Genomic DNA, 21,385 nt, shown 5'->3' with positions numbered 1-21,385 from the left:
GCACTTTTCAGTGACTGCTCTTGGGATAAGAATTCAAAAGAAGATTCATTTGAGTTGGAACCATGTTCTCATTCACCAATGACTTGACTTGGGTGTGGGTTTTGAAATTGTGATGAAACAGTGTTAAAAAGGTGACAGAGTCAATTTGACTATTAGCATGTTTACCTTGTAGAGAGAGACAGTTTCACTCAGGTCATGACCATACAGTTCAGGATGATGATGTGTTAGTCAGTATAGAGATTATTATAATAAAAATCTGCACATTTTATTTGTGCGTGGTAGTTTGTAAAGTCTACCATTAGAATAATGTTAAATTTGATTTAAAGATTTTCGATGTGCTTTTTTACTAGAGCTTATTTATTAGCACGTTATATGAACAAATTGTTTTCCCTGTTGAATAGACAGTTAAAATTTAATGCCAAGTGCAGAGTGATGCACTTGGGGAGCAGAAATCCAAAGTATATATGTACTAGATAGGAGGAGAGAGATTAATAAGCACAGCTCAGGAGAGGGGCCTTGAGGTGATGGTATCAGAGGATCTCAAGGTGATAAAACAATGCAACAAGGCAGTGGCCATGGCCAGAAGGACACTAGGCTGCATAGAGAGGGGTATAACCAGCAGAAAAAAGGTGGTATTGAGGCCCCTGTACAAGTTGTTGGCGAGGCCCCTCTTAGTATTGTGTTCACTTTTGGAGGCTGTAATTTACTAAGGACGTAAAAAGATTTGAAGCGGTTCAGAGAAAAGCAAAGAAAATGGTATGAGGTTTGCGCCACAAGACATACAAGGAGAAACTTGATGACCTGAACATGTATACCCTGGAGGAAAGGAGAGACAGGGGCGATAAGATACAGACATTCAAATATTTGGAAAGTATTAATAAACAAACCTTTTCCAGAGATGGGAAGGTGGCAGAACTAGAGGACATGAATTGAGTTTACAGGGGGGGGGGGGGGGGGGGAGGACACACGACTAAGGAATAATATCAGGAAGTACTTTTTCGCAGAGAGGGTAGTAGATACCTAGAATGCCCTCCCACGGGAAGTGGTGAAGATGAAAACTGTAACGGAATAAATGCGTGGGAAAAACACAAAGGAATCCTGAACAGAAGGCATGGAACCAAACAAGCTCAGCAGCGATTAGATGGCAACACCGGTAATTGGGAAGTGAAGCCAGTGCTGGCCAGACTTCTACAGTCTATGCCCTGATTATGCCAGGAAATAACATAGTAGACAGCGGCAGATAAACACCTATACAACCCATCCAGTCTGCCCAGCAATATAAACTCATTACATACGGTATGAAGTGATGCATCATATGTATACATGTTCTTGATCTATCCTTGCCATTTTTAAGGGCATAGACCGTAGAAGTCTGTCCAGCACTAGCCTTGTTCTAAAATTTCTGAACTTGTTGTCAAAGCACCTGAAAAGCTCCACTCCAGCCCATCCAAATCTACTCAGCCTCCGAAGAAGTCAGCCCAGCACCGGTTTTCCTACATAACCTCCCCTAAGCTTCTTTGGACCCAATCCTTCCAAATAAGATTCCTTTGTTTGTCCCACACATTTTTTAATTCCGTTACTGTTTTCATCTCCACCACCTACTACTACTACTACTACTACTATTTAGCATTTCTATAGCGCTACAAGGCATACGCAGCGCTGCACAAACATAGAAGAAAGACAGTCCCTGCTCAAAGAGCTTACAATCTAATAGACAAAAAATAAATAAAGTAAGCAAATCAAATCAATTAATGTGGACGGGAAGGAAGAGAGGAGGGTAGGTGGAGGCGAGTGGTTACAAGTGGTTACGAGTCAAAAGCAATGTTAAAGAGGTGGGCTTTCAGTCTAGATTTAAAGGTGGCCAAGGATGGGGCAAGACGTAGGGGCTCAGGAAGTTTATTCCAGGCGTAGGGTGCAGCGAGACAGAAGGCGCGAAGTCTGGAGTTGGCAGTAGTGGAGAAGGGAACAGATAAGAAGGATTTATCCATGGAGCGGAGTGCACGGGAAGGGGTGTAGGGAAGGACGAGTGTGGAGAGATACTGGGGAGCAGCAGAGTGAGTACATTTATAGGTTAGTAGAAGAAGTTTGAACAGGATGCGAAAACGGATAGGGAGCCAGTGAAGGGTCTTGAGGAGAGGGGTAGTATGAGTAAAGCGACCCTGGCGGAAGATGAGACGGGCAGCAGAGTTTTGAACCGACTGGAGAGGGGAGAGGTGACTAAGTGGGAGGCCAGCAAGAAGCAGATTGCAGTAGTCTAGACGAGAGGTGACAAGGGTGTGGATGAGGGTTTTGGTAGAGTGCTCGGAAAGAAAGGGGCGGATTTTACGGATGTTGTAAAGAAAGAAACGACAGGTCTTGGCGGTCTGCTGGATATGAGCAGAGAAGGAGAGAGAAGAGTCAAAGATGACCCCAAGGTTTCGAGCTGAGGAGACAGGGAGAATGAGAGAGCCATCAACAGAAATAGAAAACGGGGGGAGCGGGGAGGTGGGTTTGGGGGGGGGGAAATGAGAAGCTCGGTTTTGGTCATATTTAATTTCAGGTGGCGTTGAGACATCCAGGCAGCAATGTCAGACAAGCACGCTGAAACTTTGGTTTGGATGCAAGGTGAGATATCAGGGGTAGAAAGGTAGATTTGGGAATCATCAGCATAGAGATGGTAGGAAAAGCCATGGGATGAGATTAATGAACCAAGGGAAGAAGTGTAGATAGAAAAGAGGAGGGGACCAAGAACAGAACCCTGAGGTACGCCGACAGGCAGAGGGATAGAAGTAGAAGAGGATCCACCAGAGTGAACACTAAAGGTGCGGAGGGAGAGGTAGGAAGAGAACCAGGAAAGGACAGAGCCCTGGAATCCAAGTGAGGACAGGGTATCGAGAAGTATGCTGTGATCGACAGTGTCAAAAGCAGCGGAAAGATCAAGAAGAATGAGGATGGAATATTGACCTCTAGATTTAGCCAGTAATAGGTCATTGGAGACTTTAGTAAGCACAGTTTCGGTTGAGTGGAGAGGGCGAAAACCAGATTGTAATGGGTCAAGAATAGCATGTGAGGAGAGAAAATCAAGGCAGCGGCGGTGAACAGCACGCTCAAGTAATTTGGAGAGAAAAGGAAGGAGGGAGATGGGTCGGTAATTAGAGGGACAAGTAGGGTCAAGTGAAGGCTTCTTAAGGAGAGGTGTGACCACAGCATGTTTAAAGGCAGCAGGGACAGTTGCAGTGGAAAGTGAGAGGTTGAGAATGTGACAGATAAAAGGAATAAGAGTAGAAGAGATGGCATTAAGAAGGTGGGTGGGAATGGGATCAGAGGAAGTGAATGATACATACCTGTAGCAGGTGTTCTCCGAGGACAGCAGGCTGATTGTTCTCACGACTGGGTGACGTCCGCGGCAGCCCCCACCAACCGGAAAGAAGCTTCGCGGGACGGTCGGCACGCAGGGCACGCCCACCGCGCATGCGCGGCCGTCTTCCCGCCCGTTCGCGACCGCTCCCGCCAGTTGAATGACTAGCAAAAGATGAAACACACAACTCCAAAGGGGAGGAGGGAGGGTAGGTGAGAACAATCAGCCTGCTGTCCTCGGAGAACACCTGCTACAGGTATGTATCATTCACTTTCTCCGAGGACAAGCAGGCTGCTTGTTCTCACGACTGGGGTATCCCTAGCTCTCAGGCTCACTCAAAACAATAACCCAGGTCAATTGAACCTCGCAACGGCGAGGGTACAACAGAAATTGACCTACGAAGAACAACTAACTGAGAGTGCAGCCTGACCAGAATAAATTCGGGTCCTGGAGGGTGGAGTTGGATTTACACCCCAAACAGATTCTGCAGCACCGACTGCCCGAACCGACTGTCGCGTCGGGTATCCTGCTGGAGGCAGTAATGAGATGTGAATGTGTGGACAGATGACCACGTCGCAGCCTTGCAGATCTCTTCAATAGTGGCTGACTTCAAGTGGGCCACCGACGCTGCCATGGCTCTGACACTATGAGCCGTGACATGACCCTCAAGAGTCAGCCCAGCCTGGGCGTAAGTGAAGGAAATGCAATCTGCTAGCCAATTGGAGATGGTGCGTTTCCCGACAGCGACCCCTAGCCTGTTAGGGTCGAAAGAAATAAACAATTGGGCGGACTGTCTGTTGGGCTGTGTCCGCTCCAGATAGAAGGCCAATGCTCTCTTGCAGTCCAATGTGTGCAACTGACGTTCAGCAGGGCGGGTATGCGGCCTGGGGAAGAATGTTGGCAAGACAATTGACTGGTTAAGATGGAACTCCGACACCACCTTCGGCAGGAACTTTGGGTGGGTGCGGAGCACTACTCTGTTGTGATGAAATTTGGTATATGGAGCATGAGCTACTAGGGCTTGAAGCTCACTGACCCTACGAGCTGAAGTAACTGCCACCAAGAAAATGACCTTCCAGGTCAAGTACTTCAGATGGCAGGTATTCAGTGGCTCAAAAGGAGGTTTCATCAGCTGGGTGAGGACGACGTTGAGATCCCATGACACAGTAGGAGGCTTGATAGGGGGCTTTGACAAAAGCAAGCCTCTCATGAATCGAACGACTAAAGGCTCTCCAGAGATGGCTTTACCTTCCACACGATAATGGTAAGCACTAATCGCACTAAGGTGATTCCTTACTGAGTTGGTCTTGAGGCCAGACTCTGATAAGTGCAGAAGGTATTCAAGCAGGTTCTGTGCAGGGCAAGAACGAGGTTCTAGGGCCTTGCTCTCACACCAAACGACAAACCTCCTCCACTTGAAAAAGTAACTCTTTTTAGTGGAATCCTTCCTAGAGGCAAGCAAGACCCGGGAGACACCCTCAGACAGACCCAACGCAGCGAAGTCTACGCCCTCAACATCCAGGCCGTGAGAGCCAGGGATTGAAGGTTGGGGTGCAGCAACGCTCCGTCGTTCTGCGAAATGAGAGTCGGAAAACACTCCAATCTCCACGGTTCTTCTGAGGACAACTCCAGAAGAAGAGGGAACCAGATCTGACGGGGCCAAAAGGGCGCTATCAGAATCATGGTGCCGCGGTCTTGCTTGAGCTTCAGTAAGGTCTTCCCCACCAAAGGTATGGGAGGATAAGCATACATGAGGCCGGTCCCCCAATGAAGGAGAAAGGCATCTGACGCTAGCCTGCCGTGTGTCTGAAGTCTGGAACAGAACAGAGGCAGCTTGTGGTTGGTCTGAGAGGCGAAAAGATCCACCGAGGGGGTGCCCCACTCTCGGAAGATCTTGCGTACCACTCTGGAATGGAGCGACCACTCGTGCGGTTGCATGACTCTGCTCAGTCTGTCGGCCAGACTGTTGTTTACGCCTGCCAGGTATGTGGCTTGGAGGAGCATGCCGAACCGGCACGCCCAACGCCACATCCCGACGGCTTCCTGACACAGGGGGCGAGATCCGGTGCCCCCCTGCTTGTTGACGTAATACATTGCAACCTGATTGTCTGTCCGAATTTGGATAATTTGGTAGGACAGCCGATCTCTGAAAGCCTTCAGTGCGTTCCAGATCGCTCGGAGCTCCAGGAGGTTGATCTGTAGATCCTTTTCCTGGAGGGACCACAGACCCTGGGTGTGAAGCCCATCGACGTGAGCTCCCCACCCCAGGCGAGATGCATCCGTCGTCAGCACTTTCGAAGGCTGCGGAATTTGGAATGGACGTCCCAGGGTCAAATTGGTCCGGATGGTCCACCAGAGCAGTGAAGTGCGGCAACTGGTGGAGAGGCGGATGACATCTTCTAGATTCCCGGTGGCTTGGAACCACTGGGAAGCTAGGGTCCATTGAGCAGATCTCATGTGAAGACGAGCCATGGGAGTCACATGAACTGTGGAGGCCATATGACCCAGAAGTCTCAACATCTGCCGAGCTGTGACCTGCTGAGACGCTCTGGTCTGCGAAGCCAGGGCCAGGAGATTGGTGGCCCGCGCTTCGGGAAGGTAGGCCTGAGCCGTCTGGGTATTCAGCAGCGCTCCTATGAATTCCAGAGACTGGGATGGCTGGAGATGGGACTTTGGGTAATTTATCACAAACCCCAGCAGCTCCAGAAGTTGAATAGTGCACTGCATGGACCGGAGGGCTCCTGCCTCCGAGGTGTTCTTGACCAGCCAATCGTCGAGATATGGGAACACGTGCACTCCCAGCCTGCGTAGGTACGCCGCCACCACCACGAGGCACTTTGTAAACACTCGTGGGGCGGAGGCGAGCCCAAAGGGCAGCACACAATACTGAAAGTGCCGTGCGCCCAGGCGGAATCTGAGATACTGTCTGTGAGCTGGCAGTATCGGGATGTGAGTATATGCATCCTTTAAATCCAGGGAACATAGCCAATCGTTTTTCTGAATCATTGGCAGAAGGGTGCCCAAGGAAAGCATCCTGAACTTTTCTTTGACCAGGAATTTGTTCAGGCCTCTCAGGTCTAGGATGGGACGCATCCCCCCTGTTTTCTTTTCCACAAGGAAGTACCTGGAATAGAATCCCTGCCCTTCCTGCCCGGGTGGTACGGGCTCGACCGCATTGGCGCTGAGAAGGGCGGAGAGTTCCTCTGCAAGTACCTGCTTGTGATGGGAGCTGAAGGATTGAGCTCCCGGAGGACAATTTGGAGGCAGGGAGGCCAAATTCAGGGCGTATCCGCACCGCACTATTTGGAGAACCCACTGGTCGGAGGTTATGAGAGGCCACCTTTGGTGAAAAAATTTTAACCTCCCCCCGACCGGCAGATCGTCCGGTACGGACACTTTGAGGGCGGCTATGTTCCCGTGGATCCAGTCAAAAGCCCGTCCCTGGCTTTTGCTGTGGAGGCGCAGGGGGCTGCTTAGGCGCACGCTGTTGACGGGAACGAGCGCGCTGGGGCTGTCCCTGTGCCTGACGAGGCCTTCGGGCCGGCTGGTTGTACCTACGCTTTGCAAAAGAATAGGGTGCAGCCTGCCGGGCCCGGGAAAAACGTCCACCTGCTGAGGTGGATGCTGAAGGCGCCCGGTGGGAGAGCTTGTCGAGAGCGGTTTCCCGCTGATGCAGTTGGTCCACCATCTGCTCGACCTTCTCACCAAAAATGTTATCCCCCCGGCAAGGGACGTCAGCCAGTCTCTGCTGGGTGCGGTTGTCCAGGTCAGAGGCACGCAGCCATGAGAGCCTGCGCATCACTATACCTTGGGCCGCAGCACGAGATGCCACGTCACAGGTGTCAAAAATACCCCTGGACAGGAACTTTCTGCACGCCTTCAGCTGCCTGACCACCTCCTGATAAGGCCTGGACTGCTCCGGCGGGAGCTTCTCGACCAGGTCCGCCAGTTGTTGCACATAGGTCCGCATGTGAATGCTCATATAGAGCAGGTATGACTGGATGCGGGTCACGAGCATGGAGGATTGGTAGGCCTTCCTCCCAAACGAGTCCAGAGTGCGAGACTCCCGCCCCGGGGGCGCCGAGGCGGTATCCCTCGAACTCCGTGCCCTCTTGAGAGCAGAATCCACGACCGCTGAGTCATGGGGCAATTGGGGCCGCATGAGCTCTGGGTCAGAGTGGATCCTGTACTGGGACTCTGCTTTCTTGGGAATGGTGGGGTTAGTTAATGGTCGCACCCAGTTCCGGAGCAGCGTCTCCTTCAGGACATTGTGCAGCGGCACCGTGGAGGACTCTCTAGGTGGTGATGGATAGTCGAGGACCTCGAGCATCTCGGCCCTCGGCTCTTCCACAGAGACCACGGGGAAGGGAATGCTGATAGACATATCCCGCACAAAGGAGGCAAAGGAGAGACTCTCAGGAGGTGAGAGCTTCCTCTCCGGTGAAGGCGTGGGGTCCGAGGGAAGGCCCGTAGACTCCTCTGAGGAGAAATATCTAGGGTCCTCCTCTTCCCCCCACGAGTCCTCATCCTCGGTATCGGACATTAGCTCATGTAGCTGAGTCCTGTACCGGGCCCGGCTCGACGTCGAGGCACCGAGGTCTCGGTGTCGTCGAGCGGTGGACTCCCGCGCCGGCGGGGACGGGGCTCCCTCCATCGACGTCGACGGGGACTCCACCTGCGTGGCGGTCGAGACCGGCACCGCAAGCGGCGGCGGTGTCGACAGCCCCGGCGCCGGGCTAGAGCTCACCGGCGCCACAGTCATCGGCGCCGAGGGCGCAAGCACCCCCGGCGCCGGCACAGCCTGGCGCATCAGCCCTTCCAGGATCCCCGGAAGGATGGCTCTGAGGCACTCGTCCAGGCCCGCTGCCGGGAAAGGCGGTGGGGCCGGTAAGGGTGTCGGTGCCGGAAGCTGCTGGGGGCCAGGAGACGGCACCGAGGTGCCGGAACCCCGACGCGTCGGTACCTCCACAACCGACGGAGACCTCTCCTCACGACGATGACGCTTCGGCGTCGTCTCCTCTCCGACATCGGGATGCACCGAAGGCGACCGGTGACGACGCTTCTTGTCTTTCTTCCGATGCACGTCACCGGCGCCGGAGGGCATGGAGGAGGAGGAGGTCGATCCCCCTCGGTCTCGAGGTACCGGGTCAGACAGGGTTCGGTCCCGCGGCCCACGAGCTGAGGGCGTGACCGGGGCCGACTGCCCACGCGGCCTCTCACCCCCACTCTCACCGGAAGACCGGCGGGCCGACGGGACCTGTTCTCCTGGGGTCGCTGCCATCGGTGCCGATGTCTCGGGCATCGATACCGGTACCGAAGGGCCGGGCGTCGATACCGATGCCTTCGAGGTCGACGTCGAGGGGCCGGCGCAAGTTCCAAAAAGACGGTCCCGCAGAACTTGCCTCGCAACCTGGGTCCGTTTCCGGAGACCGAGACACAAAGAACACGACTTGAGATTGTGCTCCGGCCCGAGGCACTGGAGGCACCAAGCGTGGGTGTCGGTCTGCGAGATCGGCCGGCCGCAGCGACCACACTTTTTAAATCCACTCGGGACCTTCGAGGACATCGACGGAAAAATCGCGTCGGCGAAGTCAAAGTCGTCAATGGTGGCTAAAATCACACCACGAAAAACAAACGACCGAGCGGCCACTAGGCCGCAATGTGGCGTCCCCGCTGGAAGCGAGGGAAAAAAGGGAGCGCGTGTCCCACACGCGCAGGGTTTTTTTTTTTTTTTTTTCAAAGGAAACCGGACGGTAACTAAAACCGAAAAACAAAGTTAGAAAAAAGCACGATCAGCGTATACGCGATCGAACGATCCGGCGGCTGAACAGAGAGAGCGCAAAACACGACTCTCTCCAGGCGCGGAAAAAAAAGGAACTGGCGGGAGCGGTCGCGCACGGGCGGGAAGACGGCCGCGCATGCGCGGTGGGCGTGCCCTGCGTGCCGACCGTCCCGCGAAGCTTCTTTCCGGTTGGTGGGGGCTGCCGCGGACGTCACCCAGTCGTGAGAACAAGCAGCCTGCTTGTCCTCGGAGAAACAGGTGGTACATTTTGAGGAAGAAAGGAGAAGTGTAATTTCCTCAATAGTAACTTCAGGAAAGGAGGAAAGGGAATGAGGGGAAGGAGAGAGAGGGGAACGGACTAGTGGAGGGAGAGGTGGTGAGGTAGAGAAAGCAAGGTTTATCTTTTGAACCTTGTTGTGAAAGAATTCAGCAAGGGTCTGAGGAGATAATGAAGGGGGAGTTGGGGGAGGGGGCACCTTGAGGAGAGAGTTCAATGTGGTGAAGAGAAGTCGAGGATTAGAGCCAAGAGAGTTGGTCAGTTGGATATAATAATCCTGTTTGGCACGTAAAAGAGCAGATTGGAAGGAGGTCAGCATGAACTTAAAGTGTAAGAAATCAGCAAGGGCCCGAGATTTCCGCCAGAGGCGTTCGGCGGAGCGGGTACAGGAACGTAGGTAGCGGATATTAGAAGTCAGCCAAGGTTGGGGTTTTGTACGCCTTACAGGGCGGGTCATCAAAGGTGCAAGAGTGTCTAAGGCAGAGGATAGAGTATTGTTGTAAGAAGGGGAGGGCATTCCAGGTATCTACCACCTTCTCAGTGAAAAAAAAAAAACACTTCCTGGCATTATTCCCGAGTCTGCCCCCTTTCAATTTCTTCAATGTGTAATTAAACTCTGGAATTCGTTGCCAGAGAATGTGGTAAAGGCGGATAGCTTAGCGGAGTTTTAAAAAGGTTTGGACGGCTTCCTAAAGGAAAAGTCCATAGACCATTATTAAATGGAGTTGGGGAACATCCACTATTTCTGGGATAAGCAGTATAAAATGTTTTGTACTTTTTTGGGATCTTGTCAGGTATTTGTGACCTGGATTGGCCACTGTTGGAAACAGGATGCTGGGCTTGATGGACCTTTGGTCTTTCCCAGTATGGCAATACTATGTACTTATGCGCCCAAAGTAGTCTACTACTACTACTACTACTTAACATTTCTAGAGCGCTACTAGGGTTACGCAGCGCTGTACAATTTAACAAAGAGAGACAGTCCCTGCTCAAAGAGCTTACAATCTAATAGACAAGTGAACGGTCGGTCCGATAGGGGCAGTCAAATTGGGGCAGTCTGGATTCACTGAACGGTAAGGGTTAGGTGCCGAACGCAGCATTGAAGAGGTGGGCTTTAAGCAAAGACTTGAAGACGGGCAGGGAGGGGGCTTGGCGTAAGGGTTCAGGAAGGTTGTTCCAAGCATAGTCTGATTCATTTGTCAGGAGTTTCCTTTGGTAAAGTCTTGTTGCCTTGGATCTTGTAACCCATCGATTTCTAGAAAGTCAACTATCCTTTCCTTTAGCAGCGATTCCATTATTTTTCCTACCACAGACGCGAGTCATACTGTCCTGTAGTTTCCCACTTCTTCCCTGTCTCCACTTTTGTGAAGAGGAACATCAGCTTGTCTCCAATCCCTCAGTACCTCTCCCATCTCTAAAGATCTATTAAATAAATCCTTAAGAGGTCCTGCCAGTACTTCTGAGCTCCCTCAGTACCCTTGGATGTATTCCATCCGGTCCCATAGCTTTGTCCACCTTCAGATTTTCAAGCCGTTTATAAATTTCTTTCGTGAATAGCGGAATATCTACTCCATTCCCAGAAATACCCACTGCCACCGACCGCGGTCCTTCTCCAGGATTTTTCAGGACAGGTTTAGCTTCAGTAACTGAAGAACAAGGCCAGTGTCGGGCAGCGTTCTACGTTCTGTGCCCTGAAAATGTCAGGGACAAATCAAGATCAAGTGTGCACATGTAATGTATCATACCTTGTGATATGGAATTTATCTTGTTGAGCAGACTGGGTGGACTGTACAGGTGTCATCATCTACTATGTTACTACGTAATGGAAAGGGGTGGGGAGGAGAGAAAAGATTAGAACTATTAACCAGAGTCCAGATCACAAATTCAATTTCTCTGTGTAAGTTTAAGACTCACCAAACGCAAGCAAAACAAGGTAGATTTTCAACATATGATTTGGTTCACTACTTGCATGGGTGGAAGAGAGTTCCAATAACAGCCACAACAGGAAAAGCATATCTGTCTGGTACACTCTAGATGATGGCAGATACTGGTGAGAGTGTCACTATATTACCATACTGAAAGCAGATCAGACATGAAGAGATAATGGAAAAGAAAGAGAGTCAGAGAGAAAATAAGGGATCCTAGAACTTTGTGAGCTAAAGAGCCTTAAAGAATCTGAGAGGAAATGTGAAGCCATTGAAGCTTCTGGGAGAATGGAAGAGAGATGGTCAAACTTGTAACCACATCAAGAAATTTAACTGAGTGGTGTAGAACGAGTAGTTATAAATCTGTTTTTTTACTCGTTCCAAAGTACAAAGCCTAGGGGACACTCATGGAAGTTACATGGAAATACTTTTAAAACAAACAGGAGGAAATATTTTTTCATTCAATGAATAGTAACTCTTTGCCGGAAGATGTAGTAACAGCAGTTAGCGTACCTGGGTTTAAAAACAGGTTTGGACAAGTCCCTGGAGGAAAAGTCCAGTCTGCTATTGAGACAGACATGGAGAAGCAAGCAATTGCTTGTCCTGGGACTGGTAACGGAGTGTTGCCACGATTTGTGTTTCTGCCAGGTACTTGTGACCTGGCTTGGCCACTGTTGGAAACAGGATACTTGGCTAGATGGACCACTGGTCTGACCCAGTATAGCTACTCTTATGTTCTTATGGATAAGTTGTAAATGGTGGATGGAAAAGGATCCAACAAAAGAAAAAAAAAAGGCACAAAAGGCCTTCAGAAATGAGTTGGCGTAGAGATGGATCTTTATTAAGACCACCGACACAGGCATCTTACCAAAACATGGGCAGTATCAGATCCCTTAATAAAGATGCATTTCTACGCCAACCCATTTCTGAAGGTCCTTTGTGCTTTTTTTTTTCTTCTGTTGGTTTGTCTTTTTTTTTTGTTTTGTTACATTTGTACCCCGCGCTTTCCCACTCATGGCAGGCTCAATGCGGCTTACATGGGACAATGGAGGGTTAAGTGACTTGTCTTGCTCTGGAATCTCTCTCTTCCAGCTGCAGATGGAAAAAGGATGGCATACTGAAGTAAGAGTTACAGTAATCAAGTCTACTCAATATCAAGCCAAAGACAAGAGGAAGTCCGACTGAAGTTACGCTTCACAGAGTGCAACTAACACAATAAGGAGGAGGAGGACAAAAGAAAGTTATACAATCACAGAGGAAACAGAGGAGCTGAGTACTGAAAATCAACTGCTGGGAATAGGAGATAGTGGAAAATCCAGGTTGCTTTACATTTGGAAGGATTCAAGACCATCCTATGCTGAGACAGCCAAAAAGCTAATCTCTCAAGGTTGGAGTTCAATAAGTTTGATTTAAAAAAAAATGAAACAATTTGATTGGAATGTTAGCACCTTACTGTAATATGACTGTTACGAGATGAATTTACTTTTTTTTTAATTGTATGTTGTGTATTTATTTTATACATTGGTTTGTAATTTTATTGAATATCTTCTGATTATTCACTGCCTGGAGCAATTTTTTTTATGTTATCTCAAACATAATGAAATTCTTAGACTCAAATTTGACCCTGCTCTCTCCATTTAACATCAAGCTTAGCCCCTTATTATATTTTCTAATATATTAGCCAACACCAAATTACTGGTTAAACTACCGATTTCCTTAAAGGGGTTTTCATATATGGGAACTAAAAGTTATTTTCAGCAACATACTAACATTTTTAGTTGTACAGTACTAATGGCAGAAAATTCCTGGAGCTATTCCATCCCTTTTTGTTACATTTGTACCCCACATTTTCCCACCTATTTGCAGGCTCAATGTGGCTTACATAGTGCCGTCAAAGCGATCGCCAAGTTGGTTGAAAACAAATACAAGGTTATAATGTGGTCGGATGAGGTAGATATGCATCAGGCATCATGAGGGTCGAAGGGAATAGAGGTTGTATGTTGTCCATTACGATCATTGGTTGTGTTGCTGGGTTTGGGGATTTACGGTGGGTCGGTGGGGTAAGCCTTTTTGAAGAGGTTGGTTTTTAGTGATTTCCTGAAGTTTAGGTGATCATGGATTGATTTTAATTGATAGTGAAGGGCAAAGCAAGGATAGAACATGTAGATAGGCAAGAGAGCAAGAAGAGCCAGAAAGCAAAGGTGACCAACTCAAAGAAAGCTGCCCATGAGGTCAGAGAGATGGTTAAATATCATCTCATATAGGGTAGGAGTGAATAAACATGTCCTACTGCAGTATGTGCAGCCTGAGTCACTCCTTGTGACAAACTCTACGTAGTGGTGTACCAAGGGGGGGGCGGTGGGGGCGGTCTGTCCTGGGTGCACGCCGCTGGGGGGGGTGCCGCGCGCCTGTCGGCTCTTCGTTTTCATGCTCCCTCTGCCCCGGAACTGGTTACTTCCTGTTCCGGGGCACAGGGAGCATGGAAACGAAGAGCCGACAGGTGCGCAGCACCCCCCCCCCCCCAGCAGCGTGCACCGGGGGGGGGGGTCTTTCACCAGGGGGTCGCGCTGCACCCGGGGGGCGGGGTGCATTGGCGATCCACCCCGGGTGTCAGCGCCCCTAGGAACGCCACTGACTCTACGGTCCTTACTAGCTTTGAACCAGCTCCTTAACTCTGTCTAGGGAGAGATAATTTCCATTGGGTTTAGCACCTTTAATTTTGAAAAATTGACTCCTATGCTTACTAGTCTCTATAGTTTGCGTTTCTTACCTGCATAAAGAATTGCATTTCAGGGAACCAGGTCCAAAATTATTCCCAACATAACATAGTCTATCCGTTTCTGCAGCCTGAAAGAAACAAAAGACTTTTCAGCTCTACTGGAAAGAATTACCTGTGCATGTGTGTGTACATGGAGGCACAAACATTATCTTTCTGTAAAGAGCTTAGTGTGGAAAATGCAAGGCCTTCCAAAAATGTGGTGTTAGATGCTTTCTAACGATTTGATCAGATTCAAATACATCAGTTCTATACATCTATATCTCACAGATTATACATTCTTGTTTCCCAAGGCAGGGGTTGTGAGGATTTAAGTGGATGCAAATTATACAAAAAGGAAAAGGGTAAGAACTGATAATAAGCCCCTATTCTGCAGCCTAGGCCAGAGGAAGGGCCAGATGTGGCCTGGGGAGCAACAATGGTCTAGTAAAACAGTGCTGCTCTTTGTTCCAGCACACAAGGGGCATGTACGCTGCAATAAGCACACCTCTGAGTTGCCAGAGCACCCAGCTTGAAAGAAGTGGGCTAACATCCCAGAAATACATAGAAAATTTAAAAAAATATATATATATATCCCCTCAGTAAATAAACTAGGTTTTTGAAGAGCATCTGAAAATATAATCATTTCTCTCTCAAGTTACTTGAAGTTTCTTCCAAAGCTTGGGACCATAACCTACAATAGATCTTAAAGTTTCAAATTTTTAAACACAGTAAAGTTTAAAATGAATTCTAGCCCTTATCAGGAGCCAATGCAACTTTCTAAGAAATGAAATCGCATAATCTGTAGATTTACCCCCCAAAACCAGTTTTGCTGCTGCTGCTGCATTCTGTACTATTTGTAGTCTATGAATTTGCAAATCTGAACCCAGCAGCACGATATTACAGTAATCTAACTGACTTACAATAGAGCGAATGCTACATACCTGTAGAAGGTATTCTCCGAGGACAGCAGGCTGATTGTTCTCACTGATGGGTGACGTCCACGGCAGCCCCTCCAATCGGAAACTTCACTAGCAAAGGCCTTTGCTAGTCCTCGCGCGCCCATGCGCGGCCGTCTTCCCACCCGAACCAGCTCGTGTTCGTCAGTCCCATATGTAGCATGATAAAGACAAGGGAAGACACAACTCCAAAGGGGAGGCGGGCGGGTTTGTGAGAACAATCAGCCTGCTGTCCTCGGAGAATACCTTCTACAGGTATGTAGCATTCGCTTTCTCCGAGGACAAGCAGGCTGCTTGTTCTCACTGATGGGGTATCCCTAGCCCCCAGGCTAACTCAAAACAACAAACATGGTCAATTGGGCCTCGCAACGGCGAGGACATAACTGAGATTGACCTAACAATTTTTCCAACTAACTGAGAGTGTAGCCTGGAACAGAATAAAACATGGGCCTAGGGGGGTGGAGTTGGATCCTAAACCCCGAACAGATTCTGAAGCACTGACTGCCCAAACCGACTGTCGCGTCGGGTATCCTGCTGCAGGCAGTAATGAGATGTGAAAGTGTGGACAGATGACCACGTCGCAGCTTTGCAAATCTCTTCAATAGTGGCTGACTTCAAGTGGGCTACCGACGCTGCCATGGCTCTAACATTATGAGCCATGACATGACCCTCAAGAGCCAGCCCAGCCTGGTCGTAAGTGAAGGAAATGCAATCTGCTAGCCAATTGGATATGGTGCGTTTCCCCACAGCCACTCCCCTTCTGTTGGGATCAAAAGAAACAAACAATTGGGCGGACTGTCTGTTGGGCTGTGTCCGCTCCAGATAGAAGGCCAATGCTCTCTTGCAGTCCAATGTGTGCAGCTGACGTTCAGCAGGGCAGGAATGAGGACGGGGAAAGAATGTTGGCAAGACAATTGACTGGTTCAGATGGAACTCCGACACAACCTTTGGCAAGAACTTAGGGTGAGTGCGGAGGACTACTCTGTTATGATGAAATTTGGTGTAAGGGGCCTGGGCTACCAGGGCCTGAAGCTCACTGACTCTACGAGCTGAAGTAACTGCCACCAAGAAAATGACCTTCCAGGTCAAGTACTTCAGATGGCAGGAGTTCAGTAGCTCAAAAGGAGGTTTCATCAGCTGGGTGAGAACGACAATGAGATCCCATGACACTGTAGGAGGTTTGACAGGGGGCTTTGACAAAAGCAAACCTCTCATGAAGCGAACAACTAAAGGCTGTCCTGAGATCGGCTTACCTTCCACACGGTAATGGTATGCACTGATTGCACTAAAGTGAACCCTTACAGAGTTGGTCTTGAGACCAGACTCAGACAAGTGCAGAAGGTATTCAAGCAGGGTCTGTGTAGGACAAGAGCGAGGATCTAGGGCCTTGCTGTCACACCAGACGGCAAACCTCCTCCATAGAAAGAAGTAACTCCTCTTAGCGGAATCTTTCCTGGAAGCAAGCAAGATGCAGGAGACACCCTCTGACAGACCCAAAGAGGCAAAGTCTACGCTCTCAACATCCAGGCCGTGAGAGCCAGAGACTGGAGGTTGGGATGCAGAAGCGCCCCTTCATCCTGTGTGATGAGAGTCGGAAAACACTCCAATCTCCACGGTTCTTCGGAGGACAACTCCAGAAGAAGAGGGAACCAGATCTGACGCGGCCAAAAAGGAGCAATCAGAATCATGGTGCCTCGGTCTTGCTTGAGTTTCAACAAAGTCTTCCCCACCAGAGGTATGGGAGGATAAGCATACAGCAGACCCTCCCCCCAGTCCAGGAGGAAGGCATCCGATGCCAGTCTGCCGTGGGCCTGAAGCCTGGAACAGAACTGAGGGACTTTGTGGTTGGCTCGAGATGCAAAGAGATCTACCAAGGGGGTACCCCACAACTGGAAGATCTGTCGCACTACACGGGAATTGAGCGACCACTCGTGAGGTTGCATAATACTGCTCAATCTGTCGGCCAGACTGTTGTTTACGCCTGCCAGATAAGTGGCTTGGAGCACCATGCCGTGACGGCGAGCCCAGAGCCACATGCTGACGGCTTCCTGACACAGGGGGCGAGATCCGGTGCCCCCCTGCTTGTTGATGTAATACATGGCAACCTGGTTGTCTGTCTGAATTTGGATAATTAGGTGGGACAGCCGATCTCTGAAAGCTCGTAACTCCAGGAGATTGATCTGCAGATCGCGTTCCTGGAGGGACCAGCTTCCCTGGGTGTGAAGCCCATCGACATGAGCTCCCCACCCCAGGAGAGACGAATCCGTAGTCAGTACTTTTTGTGGCTGAGGAATTTGGAAAGGGCGTCCCAGAGTCAAATTGGACCAAATCGTCCACCAATACAGGGATTTGAGAAAACTCGTGGATAGGCGGAAGCTAGGGTCCATTGAGCAGATCGCATGTGAAGGCGGGCCATGGGAGTCACATGAACTGTGGAGGCCATGTGGCCCAACAATCTCAACATCTGCCGAGCTGTGATCTGCTGGGACGCTCGCACCCGCGAGACGAGGGACAACAAGTTGTTGGCTCTCGTCTCTGGGAGATAGGCCCGAGCCGTCCGAGAATCCAGCAGAGCTCCTATGAATTCGAGTCTCTGTACTGGGAGAAGATGGGACTTTGGGTAATTTATCACAAACCCCAGTAGCTCCAGGAGGCGAATAGTCATCTGCTTGGACTGCAGAGCTCCTGCCTGGATGTGTTCTTCACCAGCCAATCATCGAGATATGGGAACACATGCACCCCCAGCCTGCGAAGCGCCGCTGCTACTACAGCCAAGCACTTCGTGAACACTCTGGGCGCAGAGGCGAGCCCAAAGGGTAGCACATAGTACTTGAAGTGACGTGTGCCCAGCTGAAATCGCAGATTCTGTCTGTGAGCTGGCAGTATCGGGATGTGTGTGTAGGCGTCCTTCAAGTCCAGAGAGCATAGCCAATCGTTTTCCTGAATCATGAAGAGAAGGGTGCCCAGGGAAAGCATCCTGAACTTTTCCTTGACCAGATATTTGCACAGGGCCCTTAGGTCTAGGATGGGACGCATCCCCCCTGTTTTCTTTTCCACAAGGAAGTACCTGGAATAGAATCCCAGCCCTTCTTGCCCGGATGGCACGGGCTCAACCGCATTGGCGCTGAGAAGGGCGGAGAGTTCCTCTGCAAGTACCTGCTTGTGCTGGAAGCTGTAAGACTGAGCTCCCAGTGGACAATTTGGAGGTTTGGAGGCCAAATTGAGGGTGTATCCTTGCCGGACTATTTGAAGAACCCACTGATCGGAGGTTATGAGAGGCCACCTTTGGTGAAAAACTTTCAACCTCCCTCCGACCGGCAGATCGCCCGGCACTGACAAGTTGATGTCGGCTATGCTCTGCTGGAGCCAGTCAAAAGCTCGTCCCTTGCTTTTGCTGGGGAGCCGAGGGGCCTTGCTGAGGCTCACGCTGCTGACGAGAGCGAGCGCGCTGGGGCTTAGCCTGGGCCGCAGGCTGTCGAGAAGGAGGATTGTACCTACGCTTACCAGAAGAGTAGGGAACAGTCTTCCTTCCCCCATAAAAACGTCTACCTGTGGAGGTAGAAGCTGAAGGCTGCCGGCGGGAGAACCTGTCGAAAGCGGTATCCCGCTGGTGGAGCTGCTCTACCACCTGTTCTACCTGCTCTCCAAAAATATTATCCGCACGGCAAGGCGAGTCCGCAATCTGCTGCTGGATCCTATTCTCCAGGTCGGAGGCACGCAGCCATGAGAGTCTGCGCATCACCACACCTTGAGCAGCGGCCCTGGACGCAACATCAAAGGTGTCATACACCCCTCTGGCCAGGAATTTTCTGCACGCCTTCAGCTGCCTGACCACCTCTTGAAATGGCTTGGCTTGCTCAGGAGGGAGCTTGTCCACCAAGCCCGCCAACTGCCGCACATTATTCCGCATGTGTATGCTCGTGTAGAGCTGGTAAGACTGGATTTTGGCCACGAGCATACAAGAATGGTAGGCCTTCCTCCCAAAGGAGTCTAAGGTTCTAGAGTCCTTGCCCGGGGGCGCCGAAGCATGCTTCCTAGAACTCTTAGCCTTCTTTAGGGCCAAATCCACAACTCCAGAGTCGTGAGGCAACTGAGTGCGCATCAGCTCTGGGTCCCCATGGATCCGGTACTGGGACTCGATCTTCTTGGGAATGTGGGGATTACTTAGAGGCTTGGTCCAGTTCGCCAGCAATGTCTTTTTAAGGACATGGTGCAAGGGAACAGTGGACGCTTCCTTAGGTGGAGAAGGATAGTCCAGGAGCTCAAACATTTCAGCCCTGGGCTCGTCCTCCACAACCACCGGGAAGGGGATGGCCGTAGACATCTCCCAGACAAAGGCCGCAAAAGACAGACTCTCGGGAGGAGAAAGCTGCCTTTCAGGGGAGGGAGTGGGATCAGAAGGAAGGCCATCAGACTCCTCGTCAGAGAAATATCTGATGTCCTCCTCCTCCTCCCACGAGGCCTCACCATCGGTATCAGACACAAGTTCATGAACCTGTGTCTGAAGCCGTGCCCGGCTCGACTCCGTGGAAACACGGCCACGGTGGGAGTGTCGAGAGGTAGACTCCCTCGCCCGCACCGGCGAAGCTCCCTCCGCCAACGTCGTCGGGGAGCCTTCCTGGGAGGCGACCGCAGTCGGTACCGCAAGCGGCACCGATGTCGGAGACCTCACCCCGGGCAAGGGGCCAGCTGGCGCCTCACTCGACGGTACCGGTGGCGCAAGCACCCCCGGTACCGGAGGGGAAGGGCGCAACAGCTCTCCCAGGATCTCTGGGAGAACGGCCCGGAGACTCTCGTGCAGGGCGGCTGTGGAGAAAGACATGGAAGCCGATGCAGGTGTCGAAGTCAGAGTCTGTTCCGGGCGTGGAGGCTGTTCCGGGCTGTCCAAGGTGGAGCGAATCAACACCTCCTGAACAGAGGGTGAGCGGTCCTCCCGGTGCCGATGCCTACTGGGTGCCGACTCCCTCGGCGACCCAGAGCTCTCGGTACCGACGCGGGAAGGAGACCGGTGTCGATGCTTCTTTGACTTTTTCAAACGAAGCATGTCACCGGAGCTTCCCGGTACCGACGAGGAGGACGTAGAATCCAGCCGTCGCTTCCTCGGGGCCGAGGAAGGTCGGTCTCAGGGGGGCTGTACCACAGGAGCCCTCAGGGTAGGGGGAGACCCACCCAAAGGCTCACAGCCACCAGCAGGGGAATGGACAGTCCTCACCTGCACTCCAGTCGAAGCACCACCGTCCGACGACATCAGCACTAGTGGAGGTCCCGGTACCACCGACGCCGCCTTCCGATGTCTCGGCCCCGACGATGCAGAGGGTCGATGCCTCGATGCAATCGATACAGTCGCGGCCGAGGGCAGAGGTCTTGACGCTGTCGCTGTCGACGCACTCGATACTCCCGGTGCCGATGCCGACGAAGAGCCCGAGAACAAAACGTTCCACTGGGCCAATCTCGCTACCTGAGTCCTTTTCTGTAAAAGGGCGCAAAGACTACAGGCGGTGCCCAGCCCCCAGACACTGAAGACACGACCCGTGCCTATCAGTGAGCGAGATTACCCGGGCGCACTGGGTGCACTTCTTGAAGCCGCTGGGAGACTTCAATGACATGGGCAGAAAAATCACGCCGGCGAAATCAAAACTCGTAATTGCGGTAAGGCACCAAAAAGAGGGGGAGAAAAAAACTCGACCCGAGGCCTCAAAAAGGCCTACCCCGAAAACGAAAGAAAACTTAACGGGGCCAAAAACTAGAAATACGGGAAAGGGAAAAAGACCGAAAGGCCCTTCTCCGAAATCCTTTTTTTTTTTTCCAAAAGCGAAAAGTCAAGACGCGCGAGGGTCAACTTAAGGGGCACGAACGGCGCAAACATGACCGTACCGAGCGCGGACAAAAGAAGACTGACGAACACGAGCCGGTTCGGGCGGGAAGACTGCCGCGCATGCGCGGTGCGCATGGCCGCGCGAGGACTAGCAAAGGCCTTTGCTAGTGAAGTTTCCGATTGGACGTCACCCATCAGTGAGAACAAGCAGCCTGCTTGTCCTCGGAGAATAGACAGTAGAATTGTTTTTAGCTGGGAAGTGTCTAAAAATAGTTTTATTTTAAATACTAATTACAACTTTACAAAGCTTTATCATTTAAATATGGCGCCAGGTTTTTAAGTTTGAATCTGTGACTCCTAAAATCTTAATTTTCTGGCATATCTACCTTATTTCCTCCTACCCATAAAATATTAGTTTTATCTGGGTTGAGTTGCAAACCATTTAGAAGCATCCAAGTATGGATTTCTTCAAATACCCTAGCCATAAAATCAAATGTTTCCTGTATAGTTCCTTTTACTGGGAACACGATCAAAA

The 21,385-nt window shown here is 50.9% G+C and overlaps 1 protein-coding gene across 1 annotated transcript in view; it reads right to left on the bottom strand.

Annotated features, from left to right (window-relative positions):
* The window catches only part of POLR1E (RNA polymerase I subunit E), a 111,867-nt gene that overhangs the window by 76,074 nt on the left and 14,408 nt on the right, over positions 1 to 21,385 (bottom strand). The window contains exon 3 of the mRNA XM_030194415.1: positions 14,092 to 14,168. Coding sequence (XP_030050275.1) covers positions 14,092 to 14,168 — 77 coding nt within the window. The remainder of the gene's footprint in view (positions 1 to 14,091; positions 14,169 to 21,385) is intronic.

This window comes from Microcaecilia unicolor, chromosome 2 (assembly GCF_901765095.1).
Source record: "Microcaecilia unicolor chromosome 2, aMicUni1.1, whole genome shotgun sequence".
NCBI lineage: Eukaryota > Metazoa > Chordata > Amphibia > Gymnophiona > Siphonopidae > Microcaecilia > Microcaecilia unicolor.
This window is presented reverse-complemented; position numbering and strand designations above follow the sequence as displayed.